The sequence below is a fragment of the Halichoeres trimaculatus genome, unplaced genomic scaffold (genome assembly GCF_033239565.1).
Source record: "Halichoeres trimaculatus isolate MK-OKI-2021-1 unplaced genomic scaffold, fHalTri1.1 fHalTri1_scaffold_22, whole genome shotgun sequence".
Classification (NCBI taxonomy): Eukaryota; Metazoa; Chordata; class Actinopteri; order Labriformes; family Labridae; genus Halichoeres; species Halichoeres trimaculatus.
Genome location: NW_027437200.1, coordinates 12,880,908 through 12,905,970, shown reverse-complemented (window position 1 = coordinate 12,905,970; position 25,063 = coordinate 12,880,908). Strand labels below are relative to the sequence as shown.

The 25,063-nt window shown below is 39.7% G+C and overlaps 2 protein-coding genes across 2 annotated transcripts; both read right to left on the bottom strand.

Annotated features, from left to right (window-relative positions):
* Positions 1-581: 581 nt before the first annotated feature.
* lgi2a (leucine-rich repeat LGI family, member 2a) lies at positions 582-7,306 on the bottom strand. The gene is made up of 8 exons (XM_074662065.1): positions 7,053-7,306; positions 6,745-6,816; positions 5,722-5,793; positions 5,161-5,232; positions 4,831-4,902; positions 4,554-4,723; positions 4,051-4,215; positions 582-3,964 (listed from the first exon to the last, which is right to left on the bottom strand). Exons 1-8 carry the CDS (start codon positions 7,229-7,231, stop codon positions 3,147-3,149), a joined length of 1,620 nt encoding a protein of 539 aa, XP_074518166.1. The 5' UTR covers positions 7,232-7,306; the 3' UTR covers positions 582-3,146.
* Positions 7,307-12,874: 5,568 nt separating this feature from the next.
* On the bottom strand, positions 12,875-24,584 carry sepsecs (Sep (O-phosphoserine) tRNA:Sec (selenocysteine) tRNA synthase). Its single transcript, XM_074698856.1, has 12 exons — positions 24,443-24,584; positions 23,197-23,310; positions 22,955-23,109; positions 22,232-22,350; positions 21,449-21,607; positions 21,181-21,334; positions 20,996-21,098; positions 20,733-20,862; positions 18,906-18,997; positions 16,681-16,774; positions 16,471-16,561; positions 12,875-13,316 (listed from the first exon to the last, which is right to left on the bottom strand). Exons 2-12 carry the CDS (start codon positions 23,308-23,310, stop codon positions 13,055-13,057), a joined length of 1,473 nt encoding a protein of 490 aa, XP_074554957.1. The 5' UTR covers positions 24,443-24,584; the 3' UTR covers positions 12,875-13,054.
* Positions 24,585-25,063: the final 479 nt, after the last annotated feature.

Genomic DNA, 25,063 nt, shown 5'->3' with positions numbered 1-25,063 from the left:
CAGATAAATCCCTTCGCAGAGCTGAGCATTGTCTTAAATGTATGTCAGTGAAACTAATCTTTCTTGTTTGTTCCTCTTCCGTAAAGTTAAGGCAGGTAAGGCAAGCTTTGGGTGTGGTTATCAAAGTTTATTTTCAGTGTGAAGTCTGTGCAGTTTCCTGCCCACACAGGATTTTCAAATCACAATCCAAAAGAGTTCATTAAAATGTTGATGCAGTGACTCAGGGTGTCAACCTACTGTGTTTGATGTTTTCCATACAAGTTACAACTTTCTGCCCCTAGCTTAGCCTCAAGGACAAAATACCAGCTCTGGTGCTAAGAGTGAGTGTTGTTTGTGTTGTTTCAAAAACGAGATGATGCAACCCAACAGTAAACATTTCCATATCCCAGTTTCAATGTTTGATAATTTTTTTTGACAAGATTCAATGTATAAGTGGTTTGCAAACCATCACATCAGGTTCCTAATCAACATTTTAAACATTTTAGTATGTTTTGAATTAAATTGTCAGAAGACTGCACATTTTTTATTACTATTATTATTATTATTATTTTTACTAAACCTAAGTTGTAGTTTCCTCTGTGGTGTGACTTCCTCTTTTGCTGTCCATCAGACTGCTTCATTACCTCTCACTACTTGTCTCCAGGTTTGAAAAGATATGGCTGAGTTGGTTTCTAAAGTCTGTAGTGGTATACACCTTGATGTCCAGTCTTCCAATTGCTATCTGAGTCAAAAGCAATTTGGTATGCCCTCGCCACCAATGTTTTATGTGCAATGTTGAACTTTTTAGCCCCACTTTTTTCCCTGCAGGCTATAGGTAGCCCTGACTTTTGCATGTACAGTGGAGGAAACAAGTTTTTGACATTATTATTTTCATTTTTATTTTCACATCCATTATTGGCAGCTTTAACATCCCATCATACTTCATGTTGGCAGTAAAACAGTTTCTTTATCATATTGTTTTCCCAATCACAATTCTTTTTCCTCCTTGGGACAAAAAGCTGTTCAAGAGCAAGAGTTAAAATAAAAGCTACCACTCAAGCTGACAATGTAGACAATGTAGAAGTACATGCATAAAAACTGCAGCTCTGTAACAAAAAGCAAAACAAGACTGGAATCTAACCCTTTCACATTGGCAGTTTTCTGCATTAATTACTGTACTGGGTACCATTTTTTCATGTAAAACCTGCTAAAGTCATGTCAGGACTGAGTGTTCAGCACAGTTATAGTCATTTAGGGTAATTGCTAGTTATCTGTTATATATAACTGCAGTGAAATCACCAACTGGACTTCTCTCTGACATATTTTCTTGAACAATGATTCATTCATTGACACTTTTTAATGCAAAAATCGGACAAATATTGACACACTATAAGTGACTGTCTCCAAAGATTGACCTCCTGTTGTAGTCTCACAAATTGTAAGTTGGGCAAGCAAACATTGTAGTCTTACATTCCACGTACATCATTGTCTTTGGGCTGAGAAATGAACGACTCACAACAGCTACCACTACTGTTGGAGCCCGTTCTGTGGAAAACTTGATGGTTTAATACTTCACTGGACGGTTAATAAATCGATCACTGGCACTGACTTTTTAGCTTAGAACACCTTGTGTCCTTGCTTATATCCAGTGCTCCTTTCTTGCCCAGATGTGTTCACTTCTGGCTCAACAGCTGACAACACAATGACCATGTTCAGTTTCTTTAACATGAGTGTGAAGAAAGCTTCCAGTGCCCCAATCCTAAAGCTTAATAAATGATGAAACACTTTTTACTCTCATACCTTCAAACATTTATTTTGATACTCAAATGACTAAAATTACAGTGTACTTTAAGAGTAACATTCAATATGCATTAAACAAATTCTTACAAAATAATCGGCATGTGGTAAAGCTTGCATATTCCATTACATTTTTTTAGTTGCAATACCATTCACTTAAAGAGTAAAGAAGCACTTTTAGACCTCTGAGTCTGATAGGTTCATCTAGAAAATGAATTTGGCAAACATCTTTTTGTATGTCATGCTCTTGCAAGTTGCAGTAACATTTCAACTATTTGAAATTAAGTGCAAAGATCTGTTCAGACTTCTTTTGTGACAGGTGGCATTGCAGTCTTTGTTTTATGTACATCTTGGAGCTTGAAAGTTAACATTCGGTATTTTCAAAGAACAAAATGAGAGAGCAAAGAACTCCTGTCAACTCAAGTGGATATATTTACACAAACCTCATATTCTCCCGCTTTTTTTTTTTTTTTTTTTTTAAACAGAACAATTTTCACATCCTGCCAAGTTTTATAGATCTGAGTCTATGACTTTTGCTCAGAAGAGACTTTTTAAGTTTGAGGAAAGCTAAATTATGTTCCAACAACTGTGGTTACTTTTTAAACTTGAGTTGTTTTTAATTTCCCTGACAACACTTGAACACTGAATGAATAAAGAGCTTTTACCTGCTTTCCCAGCACTCTGAACTACAAGGTTTACTACATGTAGATGAGTTGTTTCTAATCATATATTTCTGGAACTAGCCTTAGCTTTGAACTTTTATTCTCCAAACACAACAACCCCATTCTTTTTTCACTGTATGCAGTTATCTATAGCACCTACAGTTACATTTCCACTAAACAACTACACTCTAAGGTCTGGGGTCTCGCTATAACTATACTTAAAGGTTTGTGCTTTCAAGATATTCCCTGTTTCAGAAAAGCAAAGGGGTGTGATACTTTATAGTGGCCAGTGGGAGGCACTGCAGGCCCATCAGAACACAGATCCCCAGTGCTGATAAGGCAACATACTGTACATTACCACAGGGTATAAGGAGGCAAGGAGCAACTATACCTCCAACACCTTTGAAAGAAAAAGGGTCTCTTTTTAAGTTCCTGATGTATCTTTTAGGGGTACCAAACCATCAACACAATAAAATTCTGTACATCCAAAAAGATCAAATTAAAATTTAGCTCTTTCCATTTCTCAGGAATAGGTACTATACAAAGTGATTCAAAGCACTACAGACCCAGCTCATATGCATTACAAATCACTTACTAGAACTCATAAAGATAAGAGATCATCAAGTCAGCTCTGGTCCTTTCTGTCCCCTTGAAAAAGTATTTTATAGTGGAAGACGTTCGATTGCAGAAGGGTAGGTAAGGCAGCCCTCACAAGCTCAAGTCAATGATGATGTGCTCAAAGATCTGTGTGTTCCCCTTGAAGCTTGACGTGAAGATGAAGTCTCTGCGGTCAGTGGAAACCACAGTGAAGGAGCGTGGTGCCTGGATGTAAACCTCCTTGAAGCGTTCAAAGAGTTTCTCCTCATCATCCCACAGGTAGATTTGCGAGAAGGTGTAATCACTTCCCAAGGCCAGGTAGTAGCGATCTTTGAAATAGAACGGCTGAAGAATCATGGACCCTCTGGAGGGCAAGGCTTGGACCTCTGCAAACTGTTTAGCACCCCAACGTAGAACTTTGGAGTCACCAATGTATCGTGTCATAGCCAAGTAAAGTTCTTCCTTGATCCGGAAGTGTTTCACAGCTACAACATCCTCCATGTTTGGGATCTCGCCTTGCAGAACAAACTTTTGGTTGCTCCGGCTCCACTGGTAGATCACTGGCACCTGTGAGCGGCTTGCCAAGACAAGGTGGGCTTTCCCGTCCAAGTCCAAGAACTCTGCATCTGTATCCCGATACCATTCATGCAGCGACTGGTATGAATAAAAGCCCTTATCGTTCCACTTGTAAAGGGTGGACAGGCCTGCTTTGGAGCTGTCAGCAATCACAAAGAACCAGTCAGAACCAATCTGGAAAGCCTCGATATCATTGGGCTTGGAGATCTTGGACACCTCGATGTCCTGGAACTTGCTGAATCTGCTTTGGTCTTCATCAAACTTGTAGATGTGGGAACCACCAAAAAGCTGAGCCACGATGACAAACACTTGGTCCAGAATGACGACTGACTTGCACCCAACAATGGATTGACCTGAAAGGAAAGGGCAAAGTAACGAAAGAGGTCAACCACGTTTACATTAACCAGGTGATTCTCAAATGGTGTAGTCATTGCTGTACCTGTGATGTTATCATAAGTCCTGAAGTTCATCTCTATGTGGTCCCATTGATAAACCATACAGCTGTCTGTGCTGGGTGCAGCGATAGTCACATAGACATCATTCTTATAGCTGAACGTGTCAACGGACAGAGACTCTGATGCGATGGACTGATGGAGCACGAAATCTGCGGGAATAAATGTAAAAACAATTCTGCGTTACAGTAGTAAACTTAAGTCTCTTTTGCACATGAATGACTTAGAATTTCTCAGCAGTTTCAGGACTTTCAGCTTCTGAAATTTTCTCGGAAAATGAGCTGAAGTTGTGATAAACAGATCCAATCATTTACATTTATTCTTGAACCCCTTGAGCAATACTTTAACGATTGCAGTGCATGTGAACAAGAGAATCAAAAGAAGTACAGTCTCCTTTTTCTTTGCCACTCGTTGGATCACTCCATTGTGCTGCCTGACATTGATGACAATGAGACCAAACACAAGGCCAAGTGGCTCAGGTGTTTCTCACCCGTTGAGATGCACTCATTGTGCAGGCTGGTCATATCGTTGAGACGCTTGTCCTTCATGTCCTCCGGTCCGGCACACACAACATCCGACACTGTGGCATTGGTGTTCTTCAGCCAAGTCATCAGCCACTTGGCACGACAGTCGCACTCAAAGGCATTGCCTCGAAGGTCCCTGCAGAAGAGGAAAAAATCAAGTAGGTAAATCATTAAAGGTAAACTAAATTTGTCAAAAGCAAAAGAAGAAACATGATTAATTTTTTAAATGATTGATAAACATACAGCTCAATCAGAGAGTCCAAGTCTGTGAAGATGTCCCTGGGCAAGGCTTTAATGTTGTTGTTTGCCAATGACCTATGAATGACAGCATACAGTTAATACAGGAAAAAACAGAAACAAATAAGAACGTGTACAACAACAACATTCCCTTAAATATATAAAACAGCAGACAACACATCATCTGGTTTGCTCTAACATTAAAAATACTTGAGCATGACATAGCTAGATAAATACCAAGAAAACAGTAACTGCCCTTATGCACTCTCTATAAAAAGGAAATTTTAAGAAAAGAACAAGAGTTTATCATTAGAAACTATTAAGGTTGAAACATACAAGTGAGTCAAGTCCCTGAGTCCTCTGAAGGAATATTTGGATGTAGTCTCTAATTTATTACTTTCGATGAACCTGTTGAAGACAAAAGAACATGTTAAAAAAGAAATGCTCAGTGGTTTATCGTTAAACTACATGGGGTCAACTTTATGCAGATATTAACTCACATCAGAATAAATACTTCACCCATCTACATTAATTCATGTGCATAACAATATATAATACTAAATCAAAAATATAATTTGCTTACATTCCTGTCTTCTCAACAAAAACTGAAGGTATTGGAAAGGCATTGGTATGATTAGAATTCTCTTCTTGTTCAGACTGAGCCACTAGAGGGTGTGCGGATGATACTTCTTGCCTCTTCCACATTAGGGGAAAAAAGCATCTAACCACATAACCTCATGCTGATAACATTTCCCAGAAGTCTATTTTGTGTTGTTTGATTATGAGGTCAGGTTTGTCCAGTTACATCTCATTCAGTGTACTCTGTTTCATCGACGTAATGGCACAAATTTAGTAAATCTATGTGCCTCTCTGATAAAAAGAAAAACAGGGACTTACAGATACTCTAGATGTGGAAGGCCTGAGAATGCATCATCCCTTACTGTAGTGAGGGAGTTAGAATTCAGAAGCCTGAAAAGATAGCAAAAAACAAAAAACATTGACTTTAATGACCACTTACTGCAAAAACAAAAACAAACAACAACAAAAAAAAACAGAGCTTCAAATTGTGAGTTTCAAGCAAGTCGGTACAACAGTTAAAAACATAGACAAATCTCAGTTTGACTCCATAACTGTCAACACATTTGAAATCCGGAGATAAATCACTTTAATTTATAGCCTCTTTAGTATTTCAGAACATTATTGTACCAGAAAAGTCAAAAAAACATTTCTTCTCATTCAAGACCCAAACAGAGAAAGAGATATTGTGCTACGATACAACCTCTCCTTTCTGACTACAATAAAATTCAGATTTTATGTGGATATTTTCAAAGGGATGATAAAACAAGGGTAATTCTGGGCTGTAACTGTTCACAACAACATACTTCTAGGTGTAAATCACTTTGTGTGACGGAACTTTGGCTAAATCATCTATAGGCCTATCTGCCACGCCTTTGTTTGTGCTGTTAACGAAGCTTTGTCTCTGGCAGAAACATACATGGCGGGTGTCCTTTGATGAACAGAGTGTTGTGTGACATAACAGCTGACATTTAATATCTTAAGTGAAAATTTTCAAGCCTCAGTGACACCCTCCTGATAACATGTGTGCATATAAACGTACTAAAAGCGTGGTTACTTTGTCTTCACAACATAATTTTACTTAATACAAAATGATATGATACATGCAAAGTTTATTATTAAAGAGGCTAAAGACAATTTTTTAATCAGTTAGATTTTGACTGTCAGCTCACTATCATGTGCATTTTATATGTGCACAACTAATGTTAAACATGTGTAAAATCTAATCCTCAATTACTTTTATGATGATTTACTATAGTTTCGACTGGAAAAGGGAGGTTTTCCACCATAAATAAAGACAATCTTACAGTACAGAGGAATGACATGTAGTAGTAGCATCCTTACAGTAGCTGGAGGGATGGCATGTGAGAAAACATTGCCTCTTTGACCTCCGAAAAAGTCCCATTGACGATGCTCCTGTGAGGACGAAGCAAAAAAAAAAAAAAAATCACCAACGCAACCAAAAGCAAGTCACATGCAAAAAGTGATCAATCAGAGGTGGTTTATCTGCATTGCTTGGCAACATCTCTCCTTGTTGTTAAGATGGTGCACAGCCTGAATAGGTATGGTAACAAGATTGTAATTTAAGAAGGCAAATACTGCTGCATATGCGTGTACTACATAGCAAAACATGGTATAGAGAGGCTACTCACAAAGAATTGACGTCGTTGGGGGTAATCCTTGGGACATAGGAGGACCCGACGCAAATGATGGACTCCCTGGAGCAGCTGCATGTTGAAGGACATCGGAAAGCCTTCTTTAAATCAGCCGGTTGACACAGTAAGCAGAGCGACAAAGAAAACAATGCCCAAATCTTGAGAGTTGGCAGCATCTTTCTTGCCGGGCTCGCATGTGTGAGCTTTGCTGAGAGCGTCGATGGAGGCAGATGGCAGCGCGCGTTTCCACCCTGCACCATGAAATGCTGCACTGGCTCCCCCTGACATCAGCAAATCAGCTGCAGCTCCCCTCCGTCCGCTTTCATTATTTATTAAGTCACGGCTCCGCGCGCAGAACTGTTGGTTAAACAACCACGCAGCGTACAATGAGAAAAACAAGGCCACACATGACCTGCTAACCTGAGCCTTTCATGTTTCTGTCACTTAAAAAAAAAAAAAAAGAAAGAAAGAGGAAAAAACTTGCAATATGAGTATTTTAGAACATGGCCTCCGTTATATTCAACGTAATAAAGCTTTACTAATTAAGTGGCTACCAAGCATGTAGGGCTAATGATTTTCCAACTATAACATTAAAAATGACGTCAGAATTAAAAACAGTTTGTTGACGGTTGTTACATAATTTTCCGGCCGTGTTTGGGCACCTAAAGAGAGCAAAATATGGACGTGTCTCTCTGAAGTTGCGTCGCCAGTAATAGATTTATTGTTGCATAGGACAGTTACAGCCCCCTCCTCCATACACAGGCGCAGAACTGCAGCACCATGGACAGCGCTCCTGTCTTCACATTATCTAGTTTTAGAGCTTTTTTCCATTATGTTTTCCACAATGAAATTAAAAAAAAAAAAAAGATACTAAAAACTGTAAACAAACAAGACTAATATTAAATCGGAAAATTGTTTGAGTTCATATGAATTCCCTAGAGATACTGTCAGATTAGCTTAACCAGCTAAAATGCAAGAAACCATCATTAAAAGTTTCACAAAATGTCAAGCAATTGCTGTTCAGCAGGAACAAAACTAAAAAGCAATATTGAATGGCTGTGATCTTTAGGGGTAGCTGCATTAAAAACAGACTCTGTAGTGGAAGTCACTGCAGGGCTCAAAGTCACTTCCAGAACATGCTGTCTTTGATAGTGTGTTTCTGCATCCACAAACACAGGTTTAATCTGTAATGTGCAAAGAAAATTACTTAACCCCATATTGTCAAACATATCATACTTCAAGACCTCTGTCTCATCAACATGATAAATAGTTTTCTTGAAAAACTGTTCAAATTGAAAACAACAGCAACAACAAAAAATGTTTCATACCCCCTTGAAGATTATCATTCCACTACAGGCAGCTGAAGTTGTAGTTTGGACCTTATCAAAAAGGCTATTGCAGTAAAAATAACATCTAAATTATTACTCATTTTTTAGTATTTTCTGCATTTACAGAACTTATATTTACCAAAATAGTTGCCAAAATCACCCACTGTGCTTAATATGATACATAATATATATAATAAATGTTTTGCTTGGCACCGCCTTGTTGGCTATGGCTGCCTTTTGCAGCAGCTCTCTCTTCTTTGTCAGTTTCTAGTAATTTTTTCGTCTCTTTTTTGTAATCTTTGATTTTGGAGTGGATCATTACTTTGTCTGGCTCATTTGTTGGTCATGGACACCAAACTTTTTGTGGCTTCAGTGCCATTTTTCTCTTGTGTTTGTCTGGAGATCCTACATGTAACCATGGCTGCATTGTTTACATGTGAGCTCAGCTGTTAGCAGCCTGTAGCATGTCAATGCTAAGTGGTGTAAGGCCTGATGTCTTCCCACAAGGTGAGGAGAAGGAGGTGAGGACGACGTGCTGGTTCTCAGGAGTGAGCTAAGAAGTGACGACATGGACCTGTCCTTCCATCCATCGTTATTGGGAACGTAAGATCTATCTCCAATAAGATGGAAGAGCTAGCTGTGCTAACCCAGCATGAGAGGGAATACCAGAGGGCAGAGTAGCATCATGCTATTCACAGACATGGCTAATGGAGCTAACATCAGACACCAACGCCACATTGGAAGAGCTTCACCTGCTGTGAGCAGACAGGATCCAGGAGACAGAGATGGAGCATGACTGAAGAAGCTCAGTCCTGGACCCTGTGGAGGTGGAGGCTGGCTGAACTGGACAACGATGGACAAGCTGTCATCATCTATTTTCTTATGGACCTTTTTTGCACTTTCTGTTGTTTTCTTGATTTCTGCTGTGACTTCAGTTTCATTGTACTTGTTACAATGACAATAAAGGTCTATTCTATTCTAGTCTATTCTATTCTATAAACATCATGTTATAGCAATATTTCTTTGTGGATTTTGTTAAAAGAGTCAATAAACATCTCAGTTCCAAAAAAATCAAATTTCCTGGTTACTTTTTGACGGGTCGGGCTTCACAGGGTTAAGATAGAGAGACTACTCCAAAAGAGTCACAAAACTCTGTCAGAAAGAATGGGACACTTCTTCAGTTTCAAAACCTAGAAACTGGCCTCCTTGGTCAAAAAATATTACAAACTGTGACTAAAAGAAGAGATGATGCAATAAAATGTTACCCATGCCCCTGTCACAGCTATTTCATACAAGTATCAGATATGAAATCAACAGCTTTTGACCTTTTGTCTTTGCACTATTCTCATCCCTTCATGACACAGAAACCAAACCTAAACACCTGCGCAACCTCCTTTCTGCTCCTTTCTCCTTAGTGTTTGTAAATCTGCAATACTAAAAGAGTATGAGAAAAAATGAGGGTCCTTGTTCTTCGGTTCACTTGTCATGGCCTTTGGTTCCAAGATAAATGAGTTGAGAGTTGCAGTTTGGGGCCTTTAACTTGTGTTATTCACAGTGTTTCAGCTACGACAAGAAGAGTTAACTTTTCTGCTGTTGTTTGGACTTTCCTGTGAGATAAAGGTCAACACTGTAGAGGAACCCTGACACTTACAGAGCCATGCTGGTTCCTGTGGCGTGTGATTTCCCTGCAGGAACCATTGTGGTTCCATCCACGACCCTGTTGGTAAACTTCAGCCCCGTATTTGGCTTTCTTTTAATCTTTGCCTCTGTTCGTGTCTCTGAAGCCCTCCATCATTGCTGAACTTTACCCGACAGCTGCCGAGAGCTCAAAGCGAGGGGCCATTTGTCATCCAGGAACATCCTTGGGGTACTTGGGCTGATGATTGAGTGGGTTGCGTGCAGATTCAGGGGGAGTATTTTTAAAGGCAGTCTATTTTGGTGAGGAGAGAAGACAGTAAACAATCATTTGGGTTTTTTGAGAACAAGAGGCTACAAGATTATAGTCAAAATGTGTAGTTGTATTGTGTGGGCTGTTTCTTTTTTTTCTTTTGCAAGGCTGACAATACCATGTTACCTAAATAGCTGCTGTAGTGCATAAAAACAGATGGTGATGCTGGGTGCAAGTTTTTCAGTGCTGGCCATTTTTCTGATTTATACACTGCAGCAGATTGATCAATACAAGGGGTTTAAAAGCTGGCCAGCTCATAAAAGGTGGTCTGACTCTTAATTTTGGTAGGAACTTTGCAACTTCAGCAGAACATAGGAAAGCAGTGCAAACTGGTGACAGGGGAAGGAAAGAGGAGAAGGAAACATGTAAAACTGTCATTTTCCCAATCCTGTCTGGAGAAAGAAAATTTGCTTAACAGTCCTATAAAGAGGTGGTAAGCTTTGTGCATGTTAAAGGGCCCATATTATGCAAAAATCTCTTTATTAAGTCTTTTAGTACAATTTGTGGGTCTTTGTCTTTCCTCCCAGCCCAAAAAATGTGATATTTAATGATAAAACCTGTACTTAGTAGTGCCTGTGAATGTAAAATCCTGACCTAAAATGAGCTGTATGGATTTTGGGGATTTGCTGACGTCAGCGATTCCCTTTTTTGACCAATCAGGAGCAAGTCTGACCTGATTGGTCCACCAGAGCAAATACCACCGAACCTCCTCCCCGCCCACTCCTCTCCCCCCTGCTGGAGATAAATCTCTCCAGCAGCGGGGAGGAAAATGCCAAAGTTGAAAAGCCATCACTGCTCTGTTTTTGGCTGTAAACAGCCACATAGTTCCATGCACAAACTTCCCATCTCGGGAGAAGACAAGACTAAGTGGCTAGAGTGGCCGACTGCAGAGGGCTAGCGAATAGACTGGTCCTGAATCCAGGCGCATTACCAACCATCCAAACAACAAACCTCAGACCCTGAAAATGTAAGTATTTTAAATGCTGTGTGCTGTGGAGCAGATGTAAGAGCCTCTTCAGTGCCCCCCCTGTCTCTGAGTTAGCTTCAGGATGCTAAATTTAGCTGCAGTCAGCCTGTTGTTTTAGCCTGTAATGTTACAATAAACGAGCTTCGCTTTTTTCTTAACATTGTGCACTCAGAGCTCGTGGCGCCGCTCTCAGTGATGTGGAAGAGCTGGGCGGTATCAGCGGTGGCTCATTTACATATGAAGGTCACGCCCACTAAATCAGAGCGTTCTGAACAGAGGGGCTATGAGAGCCTGGAAACAATGCAGCTGTGCTTGATTTATTGGCTTTTTGGACCAAAACATGTTACTACCATTTCATGAAGACATCAATGAGCATAATATGGGACCATTAACCAGAAAAATGGCGCTCCATATGCAAAATCAGCCAGTCAAATTAAGCAGCTGGTTAGTTTTGATCCTGACTGAGATGAACCATACGAGGGGAAAAAGCCTCTCTGTGTCTCCTCCTTTTGCTATTACCCTGCTGCACTGATCCAGCACTAACAGTGCAGTGTGCTTTCATTATATTTTGGAAATGGCTCAGTCTAGCCGAACCGTGGGAACAATAAATATGTGCTGACGCAGCACCTATATCTGTCCGACTCCAGCCCAGTTCCAAAAGGCTGCTGTGTGGGTTGGATTCAGAGCTGCTTCAAACTGCAGTGAAAAAGTCTGCATGCGCCGAGGGAACGTACATCGCTTGCACACCTGGGCCTTGCACAGAGAACACAACAGCTGGTGTTTCAAGTTGTGAGCCACACATAACCATTTCCCATCCAGAGCATACTGCAGCATCTTCTTCACAGGGCCTGAAGCTTTGAAAGAGCAGTCATTCTCTGTAATTTGCAGTAGATAAAAGGAAAGGAAGAGGAAGAACTTGGACTTTGCGGTATCGAAATATAGATTAGTCATCAGTCAGTGAGGCTTTAGTAGGAGTCTATTTTTGTGCCTCAGGGTATGAGCCACTCTGCGTCTTAATGACTGAAAAGCAGACAGGAATACGAAACATGTAGGAAAACCTCTGGAATGTGCAAACATAGAGGAGATTTGTGTAATTACAGATCGATTCCCAGATGAAGCTGTGATTGAATGTAGAACACACACCAAACTGTGCAACACTAACACTTGAGTATCTACCTCTTAAATTGTTAATACTACTTAAGCAGCAGGTTTTTACAGTGCACAAATACCTTTACCAAACACAGTGATCTGTGTTTAGTTGGCATCATTGATCTTTTCATCCTGGCCATGCGTTTCAGAGGAAAGTAAATGTCCAGTAGAGTGGGTTCAAATGGGAGCTAATGGCTCAGCGTCATTCGTATCACATTACAACACACTGCAGAAGACATGGCACAACATTCGACTTCATAAAGCAGCATCTCTCTATAAATCGATGGTTGGAAATGCTAATGTGTTCCCAAGACACAAGTCAGGCCAGCTAATTTATAGAATATTTCACCCCGTAGCAGCAGTCTGGAGGCTTTAGGCTTTGGTTAAGAAAAATCACAAACAGAAAGAAAAGGTCAGCGCAACCATCCAGAGTTCAAAGTCTATAATGTAAGACAGCATTTTCAGCATATACAGACAATTAAATGGCCAAAATTTGGGCCAAATTAAAATTGCTCACATTGAAATTGACTCTGATGTCACACTTCTATACAGCTTGTTTAAATTTCCTCGTTTCTCATATTTCTCCTCTTCGCCTGCAGAAATGTCTTTATTGTTGCTCAGCTGCTTCTCCAGTTCCATCCTCCTGGCAAGATGGAAGGTCTTGGGGACTACTTTTCACAGCACTCCCCTCTTTCTTTAAGGTCTTCAGGCACTTATCAAGCCTCTTGATGCACAGAGTCACATCATCCCGAGTGATCCCCACAGCTGAGGCCGCGTTGAGGTAAGGACAGGGGTATGCTTCAGAGTGAGACATGAAGCCGCAGAACTTGTGTCCACTTATGGTCTGCTCTTTGCCGAGTGGTATCACCCTGGAAACATAAGTGTAGAGCAATAACAATGGTGTAACACTAAGGGAAACAATTATAGTGTATGATATTACTACAATGATCTGGCTAAAGCTAAAGGCTCTCACTCATGTATTAAGAATATTTCCACTTTATAATATTTTCTTCCTGTGAGGAATTTTTAGCTGATTTGATTTTGAAAACAGGCTGAAACTGACAGATACTGTTTTATGAGACCGTTTTTAGAAAACTAAACCATTAAAAAAAGACGAACAATTTACCTTTTCCAATTTTTATCATCAGATTAAAGTTTAAAACTGTACAGGAAATGACCTGCAAGATTTAAGAGGTATCACTTTGTCCACAAGGGGTGCCAAAGTGACACAAACAAAACATTCCTGACATGAACTTTAATATATTGCAGAGTGATATTCAAAGATTACCCACCAAAATGAGCTCCCGTGACACTTTAACCAGATAGTTATGGAAATCTTGTAAACTGTACGTACAGGAGTTCTTCAGAGATGAGTTGCCTTTATGCAGGAAAATGCTTGAACTTATAATACCACTAGGGATGGGTACTGTTTAGAGATAGACCGACATGGATTTTTCCAGGCCAATACTGATTATGTGTAGTCAAGGAGGCCAATGACCGATGTTTGAAGCGGATATTAATTTGCAGTCAAAGTGATAATATTGGTGTCAAAATTTTGAAAAATACAAACTCTAACACTTAACTTCATTCAAATACCTTTAAGCATATGTTCATTAAACAGCTCCCAGGCTTAGCAGCATGTTTTATAAAGTTAAATGAAAACTAAAAAAAATAAATAGCCAAAGTTTTCTACAGTAAATAAAGTTTCCCAAAATTTCAATGTAACTGCAATAACTGTAATAACTGCCCTGCTGATTGGCTGTTTCCCAAGCCATGGCTCAGCTTGTAACCAATCAGATGGTACTGTGGGTGGGACAGTTCTGGGGACTGAGTAGTGACTGCAGACAGCGGAGCGGCTGCATCAGAGTCGGCTGACGGATAAAAAAAAAAAGGCAGATGCCGATATGCTTCAAAATGCCAAATATCGACCCCAAATAATCGGCACGGCTGATAATCAGTCTATCCCTAGTACTAAATTAGGTACTTTTATAGGTACCAACCGAATTCTGTCAAAAGTACCGGGTACCGATTTATGTAAAATCAAAAGGTACCATGTTTAGGTATCTAAACACATACTAGTGACTGTGAGGGAGTGGAAGAGTGGGTGATTTTCCATGCTGGACATCAACACAGCATTGCAAGGTTATATATTACAAAATAAATATGTTAAATTGAAAAACTTTGAGATTTTATTGTTAAAGAAATTGATATATTTTATCATAAAAACACAAAACAGTACAGAAAATTGGACCGTTGAGTACTGATACCAATTGCCAGGTACCGGGCATTGGTACCATATCATTTCAAATGTAAAAGCTACCCATCCCTAAATGTCACTTCAGGGGAAATACTTTGATCTTATGATTTCAGTGGGATTTGTGTATTTAAAAACAATCTTCCTAATTTGAAACTATACTCTTAGAAAGAAGCATTACAGTCTGGTGTTTTGCTTTTTCTGGCTCTGTTTTTGGTCTCAACCAATTTCTAAAGGTAATTGACGGGCTGCACTGAAAAACCACAGCCTGCTGCTCCATGTTGACATATGGGACATAACCCTTATAACTTGAATACTTGACACAAAGATTTCTTCTCAAACATGATCTCTGGGATTAGTTTGTTTTTATTGAGCTTGTTATAATCTGTAAGGTAATGTATGATTTGCATGGCTGACGGTGCGGGACTCCAAAACAAAACAGTGAAGCAAAATGTCAGCATCTGCCACAGAGGTTTTATAGCTTCACTTTCTTACAACATGGAAGTGTGTTCCTATTGTTGATAATTTAATGCAGTCACTAGTTGGTCAGTATGAGTTTATTTAACCTCATTAAGATGTCATGTGGTACATAGTACATACATCTATTCAGTGATTCCTGTTTCAAGGTCCCCGTATTGACGTTATCCTGAAAACTGGCCAAATCAAGTACTCACTTTTCAAAATAAAAAGCTTTAACTCCTTTACAAACTTGTAATTCTCTAAAAATGTACAAACTGAAGATGTAAAGCAGTGCTGTGTGTTCATACAAGAACCCTTTTGTTTCAGTGGTAGATATTTGAAAGAATCAACAGCAAAAGTATTTATCTGTGGGTGGTTTCAAGTCTCCAACGCTGTACACAATACACATGCATCTACTATTTGGCAGAGTTTCACCTCTGTCAGCACAGCTTAGACTCCCTTTAATGTGAAATCAATTACTGGACAGCGATTCGAGTACGAGAGAGAACATTGGGAGGGAGACAGAGAAATGCGTTGGAATAAGAAGAAGGTCTCTGTTAATCTATTCTACTTGATGAGACAGTACATCACTGTTAGTGTGGTGTCTAGGGCTACAGAAACCATCTCCCTTCATACCTCCTCTGAGGTATGAAGGGAGATGGTTTACCTAACCTCTGACTTTTGGACATGGACGAACGCTCGTGACAGAAACAAAAAAATCCTTTAAAGTGCGATTGAGCCAAGAGTGCATTAAAATCGGAACAAAACCAAACAGGCACAACAGAATGACCCAGATAAATCATTCATTTGGGATATTTTAAATATTTAGATGGCTTCCACATTTGGTCAAAAATCATCGGAGGATAAAATGGAAAAACAAAAGCGCTCCCAGAAATGTATTTCTGTGTTTTTGTTGGTACAAAGATCTGCTATTGAGACAATGCAGAATTGGCAAATCCTGCTCCCTAAAGCTAAGAGATGACAAAAACAACAGGATTGTTTTGTGGGTCCACGCTGTCCCAGTAGACACAACATTGCTCTGTGTATCCTAATGGAAACATCCAGATAAACAAGGAGACGTCCCTGATAGGATCGGCAGACTAATCAACTAGAGTAGTTCCTGCTCTGCCATATTCAGCAGATCCATCAGGCTGATTGCTGACTCTCACTGGCCATTTTGTTTGGCCGTGCACAGCTCATCCTGTCATTGCTAAAGGACAAAGACTAACACGTTTTTCTTTTTTTTCCTAAAACGCAGACTCACTCCCACCTCCACATCCTCTTGTTTTCTCTCTCTGAGTTTCTCATACCTGGCTCCTGACACTTGCCGAGTGAACAACATGGAGCCCAGCTGAGTCACCGCCTTGTCGCTCCCGGCCTGGAGACCATCCAGAGACATAGCTGTGGGAGAGGAAGGCCACGCCCGGGACACATTGTTATTACTTTAACTACGACGCTTGTTATTACTTTCACTCCTGAAGCATCACTGCCAACCACAGCCACTAGCCCTGTGAGCTTACCCAGTGAAATGGGGTTATGTGGGGTGTGGAGCAATCTCTCCCCGTGTGCAGAGGCCAGACTCTTCAGCTCCTGAGCCAGCAACAAATACATTTCCTGCAAGACATGCAGACACAGAGAAAAAACATGAAGAGACGGATCTAGAGAGAGTGGGGGCCATACGATAGAGCTATAAATAGATACACAACTCTTCTTTCAGATTCTGCCACAGCCTTATTTTAGAAACAGCAGAAGCAGCAGCTTTGGCTTTCATTGCTAATCAAGCAAATCTATCTGCTTGCAGACCCCTCCCGTCCCTTTCTTTCTGAGCTTTCCCCACTATGAGTGTGCTTCCCTTCCTTAAGCACAAGTTGATGCTCACTTCCCCTCCATCTCTGGCAAGTATCTTAACTCATCCACCTCAGGGATCAATTAGAGAAACAGGAGAGGAGGAAGATGTGCTCTTATCCTTAGATTTAAACATCTACATGTTTAAAATGTGCTGACAAAGTGAGTTTAGATCAGAGTTTAAAAGCAGCACGTGCATCGAAGTAAAGCCCAGACACAGACAGTGAAACTACAAATCTAGGGCTGCAGCTATCGAATATTTTAGTATTCGAGTATTCTACTGAAAATCCCATCGATTTATCGAGTAATCGGATAAAATACATTTTTGTTTAGTTAAAGAGCAGTTATTTTTCAAATGAAAATTTTTCTCTTTAAGAAATATAATTTTCTGATACAGCATGTCAATAAGAGCACTTGCTTTGGTAGCTCCAAAATTTGTAAACACACTTTGACACATTTTTTGTGCCTTGTACATCTCATCAAATGTTGTGGACCCAAATGGCACCCGTTTCGTAGAATGACCCATTAGTCTCCAAACTCCAGAAAAGAAGCTAGATTTGTTGCTAGTCGCTATTTTGTATAAGAGGTAGCTTGAGGGGTCTGAAAACTCTCTTAATATGGCCTCAGCTCTATTTGAAATACCACTCTTTGATCTTTTTTAGAATTAAACGATTCCTCGAGGCGGAGAAAATTACTCGAGTATTTTTTGTAATCGAGTACCTCGAATCATTCGAGGAATCGTTTCAGCTCTATACAAATCCCAATGTTGAGGTTTCTGCTTGGCCCCCCAGTGAAGCATCTCACAGGATCTGCAACTGTGGGGGTGTGTAAGCTGCTGACTCATACTTTTCTAATCTAAAAACATCTCAAAGGGATAATGTTTTTTTTTCTTTCTGTCATGAGTCAAACACAAACAGCCTTACAATGATGTCACCAAGTGTCCCTTGTTCTCCAACAACAATGGGTGACTTCTTTTTCTTGGAGAGGGACGGGTGCAAGCGGTGGAGAGGGTGCGTGGCTACAACTCTGCGGACAATAAGAGTGTGTGCAAGAAAAAAAAAAAACACACACATCATCTGCTGCTTCTCTCTAAGTGTGAGCTGAAATGGTGATGCCAGGCTGTAAATGAATCTTCGCAGATGAAATGACTGAATTATTTAAAGCTTTGGACCCCTGGGGAGATGTGAGGAAATCACTCAGTTCTGCAGACATTATGGAAAACTGGGCTTTGGCATGAATTATGCATCGTTTGGACCTAGAGAAATCAATACTCAGTGATGGCGTCAGGTCATGTGAGAGGGCAGAGGAATCACCAAAATGTGTGTTCTGCTTTAAAGTTGGTTTTACACTAATGTTATTTGGGGTATCGTATGGCATTGTCCAGTAAGATCAGTCATTACAAGGTTTAAGAGCAAAAAAGGTTTAATTTATCTCCTTTCTAAAAAAAAAAGTCTTCAAAAAGAGTCATTTTTCAGTGATGTACTCCAGCACATTAACAGTACATCTTTAGTACAGCAGTTGTGAGGTGTGAGAATGCTGCAGTGCTGAGCATTTGAAGAGGGGTACTGCTGCATTGTGAGCAACTCGGCTTTAAAAGCAAAGAGCCACCAGGGGAGGCTTTCTGAAACTTCTGGATCAATTTTATCTTGCTATAGCTTACTCCCCCCTCCACAGAGCGCACCTCTCAGTCAGAATGCAGGTAAACAAAGAGCTGAACACACGCAGGCATGACATGTGATGCACTGCAATCCAATACGACTTATGTAAGATGGGTTTTTTAGGCTTCCAGGGGAAAGATGTCGACACAGCATGCACAGGAACATACCCAGGCTGACTTTGCTGCAGTGTTTTAATGCATTACCATATTCAGCTTTCCACAGTGATGCATGCGAGTGCTCACCTTTCGTTCTGACAGGAGTTTCTTGTAGCCGCTGGCGCCCAGAGTGAGAAGGGTGATGAGGACGTCGAGGGAGGGGGAGGCTGATGCTCGACCTGGAGTGAAAGAGGGCAAGAGGTGACTTTCCAAAACAGATAGAAATGAGTCAAAGTGTTACCATTTGGGGCCAAATGTGTCTCTTCTCTATGATTGCAAAAAATAATCAAAAGCAAAAGTTCAATGAGGTATATTTTTCACAATGTGGCATCAAAAACATCAACTTATTACAGTTTTCCCTTTGTGCTATGTGTCACTGAGCTCAGCATTTGCTCTATCAACAGCTTTTCAAACCACAAACTGAGCGATGCAGCTGCATAATGTGAGGTAATTTTATATTAGGAAGGCCTTCAGTGTGTCTCAGGTCAATCCCAGTCCACAACATAAAAAAAAAGCACCAATAAAATTAGGGATGCACGATATTGGATTTTTGCCGATATCCGATATGCCGATATATCGAAACCCCTTTTGGCCGATACCGATACCGATAATCACAAGTTTGTTTGTTTTTTTTTTCACTGTAAAGAAAGCTAAGTCTATCCTGTACTGGAATTTATATGTTACTCTTATTGTGACAGTCTTATTTGTTTAAGAAACACACATAAAACAAGACAAAAAAAAAAGTTTTTTCCTAGAAATAAGAAATTTATTATTTTTTCAAACTCAAGACATTCAGTATTGAAATACAGAAAAATAATTTCTTTAGATCACATGAACTTTAAATGTACAATGCATTTTTAAACATAACCAAGTTGCCTTTGATTATTTTAGAGCTACTGTAACAACCTGGTGACAGACACTGAGCTACATTTTATTCAAGGAGCTTATTTTTCAGATTGAAAATAATAATAACCCTAACTGAATAGCACCTTATCGGCTGTGCTTATCGGCAGAAATTTTCATATCTGCCGATACCGATAAACGTGTTTTTAAGCTTTTATCAGCCGATACCGATATTGTGCCGATAATATCGTGCATCCCTAATTTAAAATTCTTTGATATTTCCAATTTTTTTTTTTTTTAGTTTGTTTTTTAAAGGCGGCCATGTAAATAAGTTGAATGATGATGATGATGATGATGTGTACAGACTATACTAGGAGCCATATTTTCCCCAAAAATGCATGTCACATGTGAGTCAGTTTTTAGGATTTGTTTAGGGGATCTTACATCGTAACTTTTTTCCAGCTCAGCTCATAAAGACAGACTAAAATTAAGGATTTTAATCTGAAGAAAAAAAAATTGAACAAAAATCACAATTTTAATTCGCTAAACACAAAATCCTGATCTTTCAATGCATCAGTTTTTTCTCCCACCCCTAACAGTTACACCCTTACAGCCCTTACAGCTATCTTCATTTTACTGCCTTGTTCTCTTAGGGACACCATACTTGAGTCAATGAGCATCGTTCCTACTGTGATAGAAAACATTATAACTGCGCTCCTGAATATTGCGCTTCCAAAAAAAAAAGATTTTAACCCCAGTGCTTGCTAAATTAGCTGCAGATCAGCTGATAATGTGAAGTTTCATTCATTTGATTCTCAACACGAGCCACTGGTTAGAACAGCTTTGCCTTTAATAAAGACTTTCAAAAACAGTTCTCCAATGCAAAACAATGGAAATTTTAACACGATTGTTGTAATTGTTGCAGAATAAAAATAAAAGCAAAATGGCTTTCTCATCCCACAAAGAAATCTACTACTGGGTAAATAATGAATAACAGGACTGATGCTACTCATATGCAGACAAACTTCACCTGCATGACTCCATTTAATGAGATATGATGTTTTTTCTTACCTGGGTACATCTTGCTTATCTCCTGTATGAAGGACTCATCAAAGCCTGCGATTATGGCGCCACCTACTGGAACCATGAAGTTCTTGTCCAAGCTTTGTACAAAGGCGTCTATTCTCCCAACTCGAGCTCCCTGATGAGAAAGTCCAGATTAAGAACACTGCATCAGACCAGGTAGAAAATCTGAAGAGTTAAATAAGCTGATGCAGTGATTGTTTATGTTGGTTTAAACATAAAATAAACATTATAAGAGGATCAGTGCCCACCTGCTGGATAAGGTGCATACATTTAGATGACTGTACTCCGTATGCATTGTTCACTATATGTGGAATGTTGTATTTGGCACAAACAGTGGCCAGCTCCTCAAGCCTGTAAAACATGTACAGTAATTCATCAGAGATTTTATATCTTTACTTTTAAGGAAGTAAAGGAGGATGTTTTTCTTTTGTACCTGTCGGGGACCCGTGGGGCAAAGCAGGACGTTGTGGAGTGCACACACAGTACATTCTCAGCACCAAGCTCAGTAATTTTGCGCTCAACTGCTTCTACATCTGTCCGCAACTCATCGCCTTCAAGAACATTTTCAACCACCACCGGTTCAAACCCTGAGAAAAGATTCATAGATGGTTTTGAGCATCAAAGTCTAAGATCACAGAGTCCCTGAATGTTGGCACATTTGGTCCTTGAACAAAAAGAGTGAGAGGTTTTGTCTTTATCACCTGCTGTGATCATGGCTTTGAAACAGGACTTCTGGTCGATGCGAGGCCATATGATGAAGCGAGCCTTGGGTCTCCGGTGACGAAGGGTCAGGAAACAGAGGGTCAAGCTCATTCCTGTGGCCATGGGGACTACAAAGCAGCTCGCCACACTCCTGACACCTGGTATCAAGAGAGAAAAAGAGGAGGAGTGTTTTTGATCCATTTAAAAAACTTAGTATTTGGCACATACAGCAGAATTTACTCTGCATCAAAACATCTGTTCTGAGTCTTCTCTTTGCAACTTCAGAAGAAAGTTTTAAAACACAACCCTGATACGTTTATAGGTATAATTGGAGTTAGAATTAGGATTTATAATTTGATACCCAAAGCCTGCTTTAGAAACCATTAGCGTGTCAGAAAAACTTTGTAATCTGGAAAGTTCGGAGACTTGAGATAGTTAAGTAGGAACAACATACTGTAGATACAACAAACTGTTTTCTCTTGACCATCATGTTTCTAGATGACAATTACCTCCGACTGTTGCCTTCCCGGCTTGAGTAGGCCTTGAATTTTGCCCTTCCAAAATATATTTCGTTTAATTCTTAAAAAATTAGAATGCAAGAAAATATGCTCAGATTGTGAGACATCGATGAGCCTATAGCAATTTTTACAAACACTTTGATTCAACAGTACATAGATCGAGTCTTACAGGTTGTGTTTTCTACCAATCTTTAAAAACTTAAAAAAAAAAGATAATTTTCAAACTAAGTATATAAAAGTAGTTTAAAAGTAAGACAATGATACCTGAGAGCTTTAAGATGTCCAGTACAACTGAATTGGTGAGTTTGTTCAGCAGACTGGATCCTGCTGCTTTGGGCTGAATAGCAGCGATGTCACCTGATCGGCCGATGCCATGGATCAGCCTGCACGAAACAGCTGAACATCACAACAGGAACCATGTATGACTGTAAAGCTCACAAGATGATACAGAGTTACTCTGTTTTTCAGTCAAACCACTAACTGAAGGGTCTTTAAATAACATGCATACACTGAGTGAAAGGATTGATGACGTGACACCTTCTCAAAAGACAAGCCAAAATATCCAGAGCCCATGCTGACTGGCTGCAGCATTAGGTCATAAAGTCTGATTGTTTTGTTGTTTTGCTGTGGCTCTGCAGCGGAGGTAGCGCCGTTTTACGCCACGATGAGAACTAGAGCTTTATTTAGCAGTGTTTTTGTGTGAAAGTAACGCGCTGAAAATTCTCTAAATAAAGTGTGAATGCAGACCGATATCAGATTTTTCCGGTGGGAGTCCGTTTATTTGTGTTTTTGGTCAAGTAAAATATGGCCCCGTCTGAGTGCAGAGGAAACCGTCAGAGGAGCAGGGAGGGGGTGTTTGGTGCGAGCGCTCTGGGCTTCTGCTGCACAAAAACACTGCTGTAGGGGTAATTTCTGCCCTAAACCTTGTGATAGGACCCAACTTGTTCCATCCCGGAGTATCACTTTAAGGTCAACATCACAAAGAACCTGTAATGTCTTCTCGCTACAAGACTGGAAGCCACTCTGCCCTCCCTTTCTCCCACACCACAGTTTCCAAGGAAGTTGTTGCTGTCCATCACTGCCAGCTCATTAAGAAAGAGCTCTATGGTGCTCTCACTCCATCCCTCCTCAGGACACTTCCCCTGCAACATACACAGCATAAAAAATTCAAGAATCTGCAGCAAGTGAAGCGAGTTTTAGAAAAACAAGCAGGCAGCTGCTGACCTTACCTGTTCCAGTAAGTGTCTGATGAGCTGCTCATGGGTTCGGCGTGCCTGGCTGCCCTGCCGCACGTAGGATGAGGATACTATCCTCTCACTCAGGGTGAAGTTTTCACTGTTCATCTGTCAAACAAGCAGCTTTGCTGAGTTAACACTAGATGTGTTTCAGAAATACATGTAAATGAATTAAACAGGTCTTGTTTCTTTTTGCAGTTGCCTTATGGGAAATGTTGGAAAGTTTTTCTTGATTAGCTTGAACTAAAAGTTGGGTTATCTTTATTTTTGCTGCTTTAGACTTAGACTGCAGACATGAAACACTGTCTCCTAAAAGTTTTAAATACTTGGTTTCTCAGTGTAAGCCGTGAGGGTGCTTGTTAACACAGTGGGTATAGACATCTTCCATAAAAGTTAACACCACCAGATTCACTCTATTTTTGCACCAATCAGTTCATTCAGTAACTGTTCAGAGCCTTGTAAGACTCCTGGAAGTATTTTAGTCCTGGAAAAACCACATCTATCTGTCACCATAGTAATATTTCACCTATGGATAAAGCTAGATTCTCACTCGTAGAGGACAAGCGGACTCAAATCAGGTGTATGAGGTTATTGCATGATGCAAACATTCAGGTGTTTCCTGTCAATTTTTATTTTTTATGACTAAAGAATTTGAGTTGGAACAGTATCACACATCATCATCTACTTTGCTACATTACAATGCTGAGATTTTTTTGTAGATTTAAATGACGTGATCAGACCTAATTGAATTAAATAAAACGCGTCTGTATTTATATATCCATTAGATTGTGAAAAACTTTCTTTCACAACAATTTCTTCTTTAATGTTGAGTGCAAGTTTCATATTTTACTTAAAACAGCAGCAGGAAAACTACAGTTTGACTTGTCCTGTCTCGATGTAAATGTAATGCAAGACATTATTATTGTTTTATTTGAAACTACTAAGGTTTTTTGTCACTGGAGGGTAGTAAAGGGTGCCACAAAAACACCAAAGGCAGGACAAAAACCTAAGTCGCCATTTGAGAGTCGATTTTCCTCCTCGCCCAGTGGCGCTTTTACACTCAGGTAATTTGTGAAGCTACATGAAAGCCTGCTAACAGTCTGACAAACTTCCCCTAAGTTATGAACTCTGACAGCAACCCTGCTAGCAGCTGTGCTAAGCTAAAGCTAATCTTTCCACACAGACCCTTCCAGCTTTAACGGGGAAGCTTTGGGCGATGACATTCATTTTATCTTCTTACCTCAAAGCTTTCCTGTGAGACACAACCAGTTTACAACCTCCAGACCGCGTCCAAACTCCAAACAGGAATGAAAACAGACAGGAAGCAAAGGCAGCATGGAGGCAGAGGATCACAGCACTGCAACACGCTACGTCACACGGTCACATGATCCACGAGAACTGATCATGTGATCAACTTTCGGTTCATAATAATTCATAAAAGTTCATCATTTCAGTTTTTTTTCAAGTAAGCAGTATACCGAAAACTGTAATTATGAAAATTGAATATTTTCTATCAAATTTTTATTTTTAAATGTATAACTGATTCTTAGAGTAGATTTTTTTAAAAATTCATTCGCAAAAAAAGAGAAAAAATTAAACATGAAGCTTACTTTATTTTTAGAAAGTATCCTACATTTTTTTTAATTATACCAGAATTATTTTATTGAGTTATATTAAATGAGTGTATGTAAAATGTGTTATTTTTATTAAGTAAAAATGATTAAAAAATAGCAATGTTTGCTTTAAACTGCTGCCATTTGAAATACTGTGCTTTATTAATGATCTAAATAAACACGAGTATATCCCAGATTCCTTACACACCCACAGGAATGTAGCCTTCAGTGAAGAAATTTGAAATTGT

Bases quoted from the DNA above. Each gene is read 5' to 3' on its own strand.
- lgi2a (XM_074662065.1), bottom strand. From the start codon at position 7,231: ATGCTGCCAACTCTCAAGATTTGGGCATTGTTTTCTTTGTCGCTCTGC. The intron at 5,794-6,744 runs GTAAGGATGCTA...CTATCTTTTCAG, and splicing joins ATGCCATCCCTCCAGCTACT to GCTTCTGAATTCTAACTCCC. The intron at 4,724-4,830 runs GTATGTTTATCA...CCTCTTCTGCAG, and splicing joins TTGGACTCTCTGATTGAGCT to GGACCTTCGAGGCAATGCCT.
- sepsecs (XM_074698856.1), bottom strand. From the start codon at position 23,310: ATGAACAGTGAAAACTTCACCCTGAGTGAGAGGATAGTATCCTCATCC. The intron at 21,608-22,231 runs GTATCATTGTCT...TCTTGATACCAG, and splicing joins GGACATCTTAAAGCTCTCAG to GTGTCAGGAGTGTGGCGAGC. The intron at 21,335-21,448 runs GTGATAAAGACA...ATCTTTTCTCAG, and splicing joins CAAAGCCATGATCACAGCAG to GGTTTGAACCGGTGGTGGTT.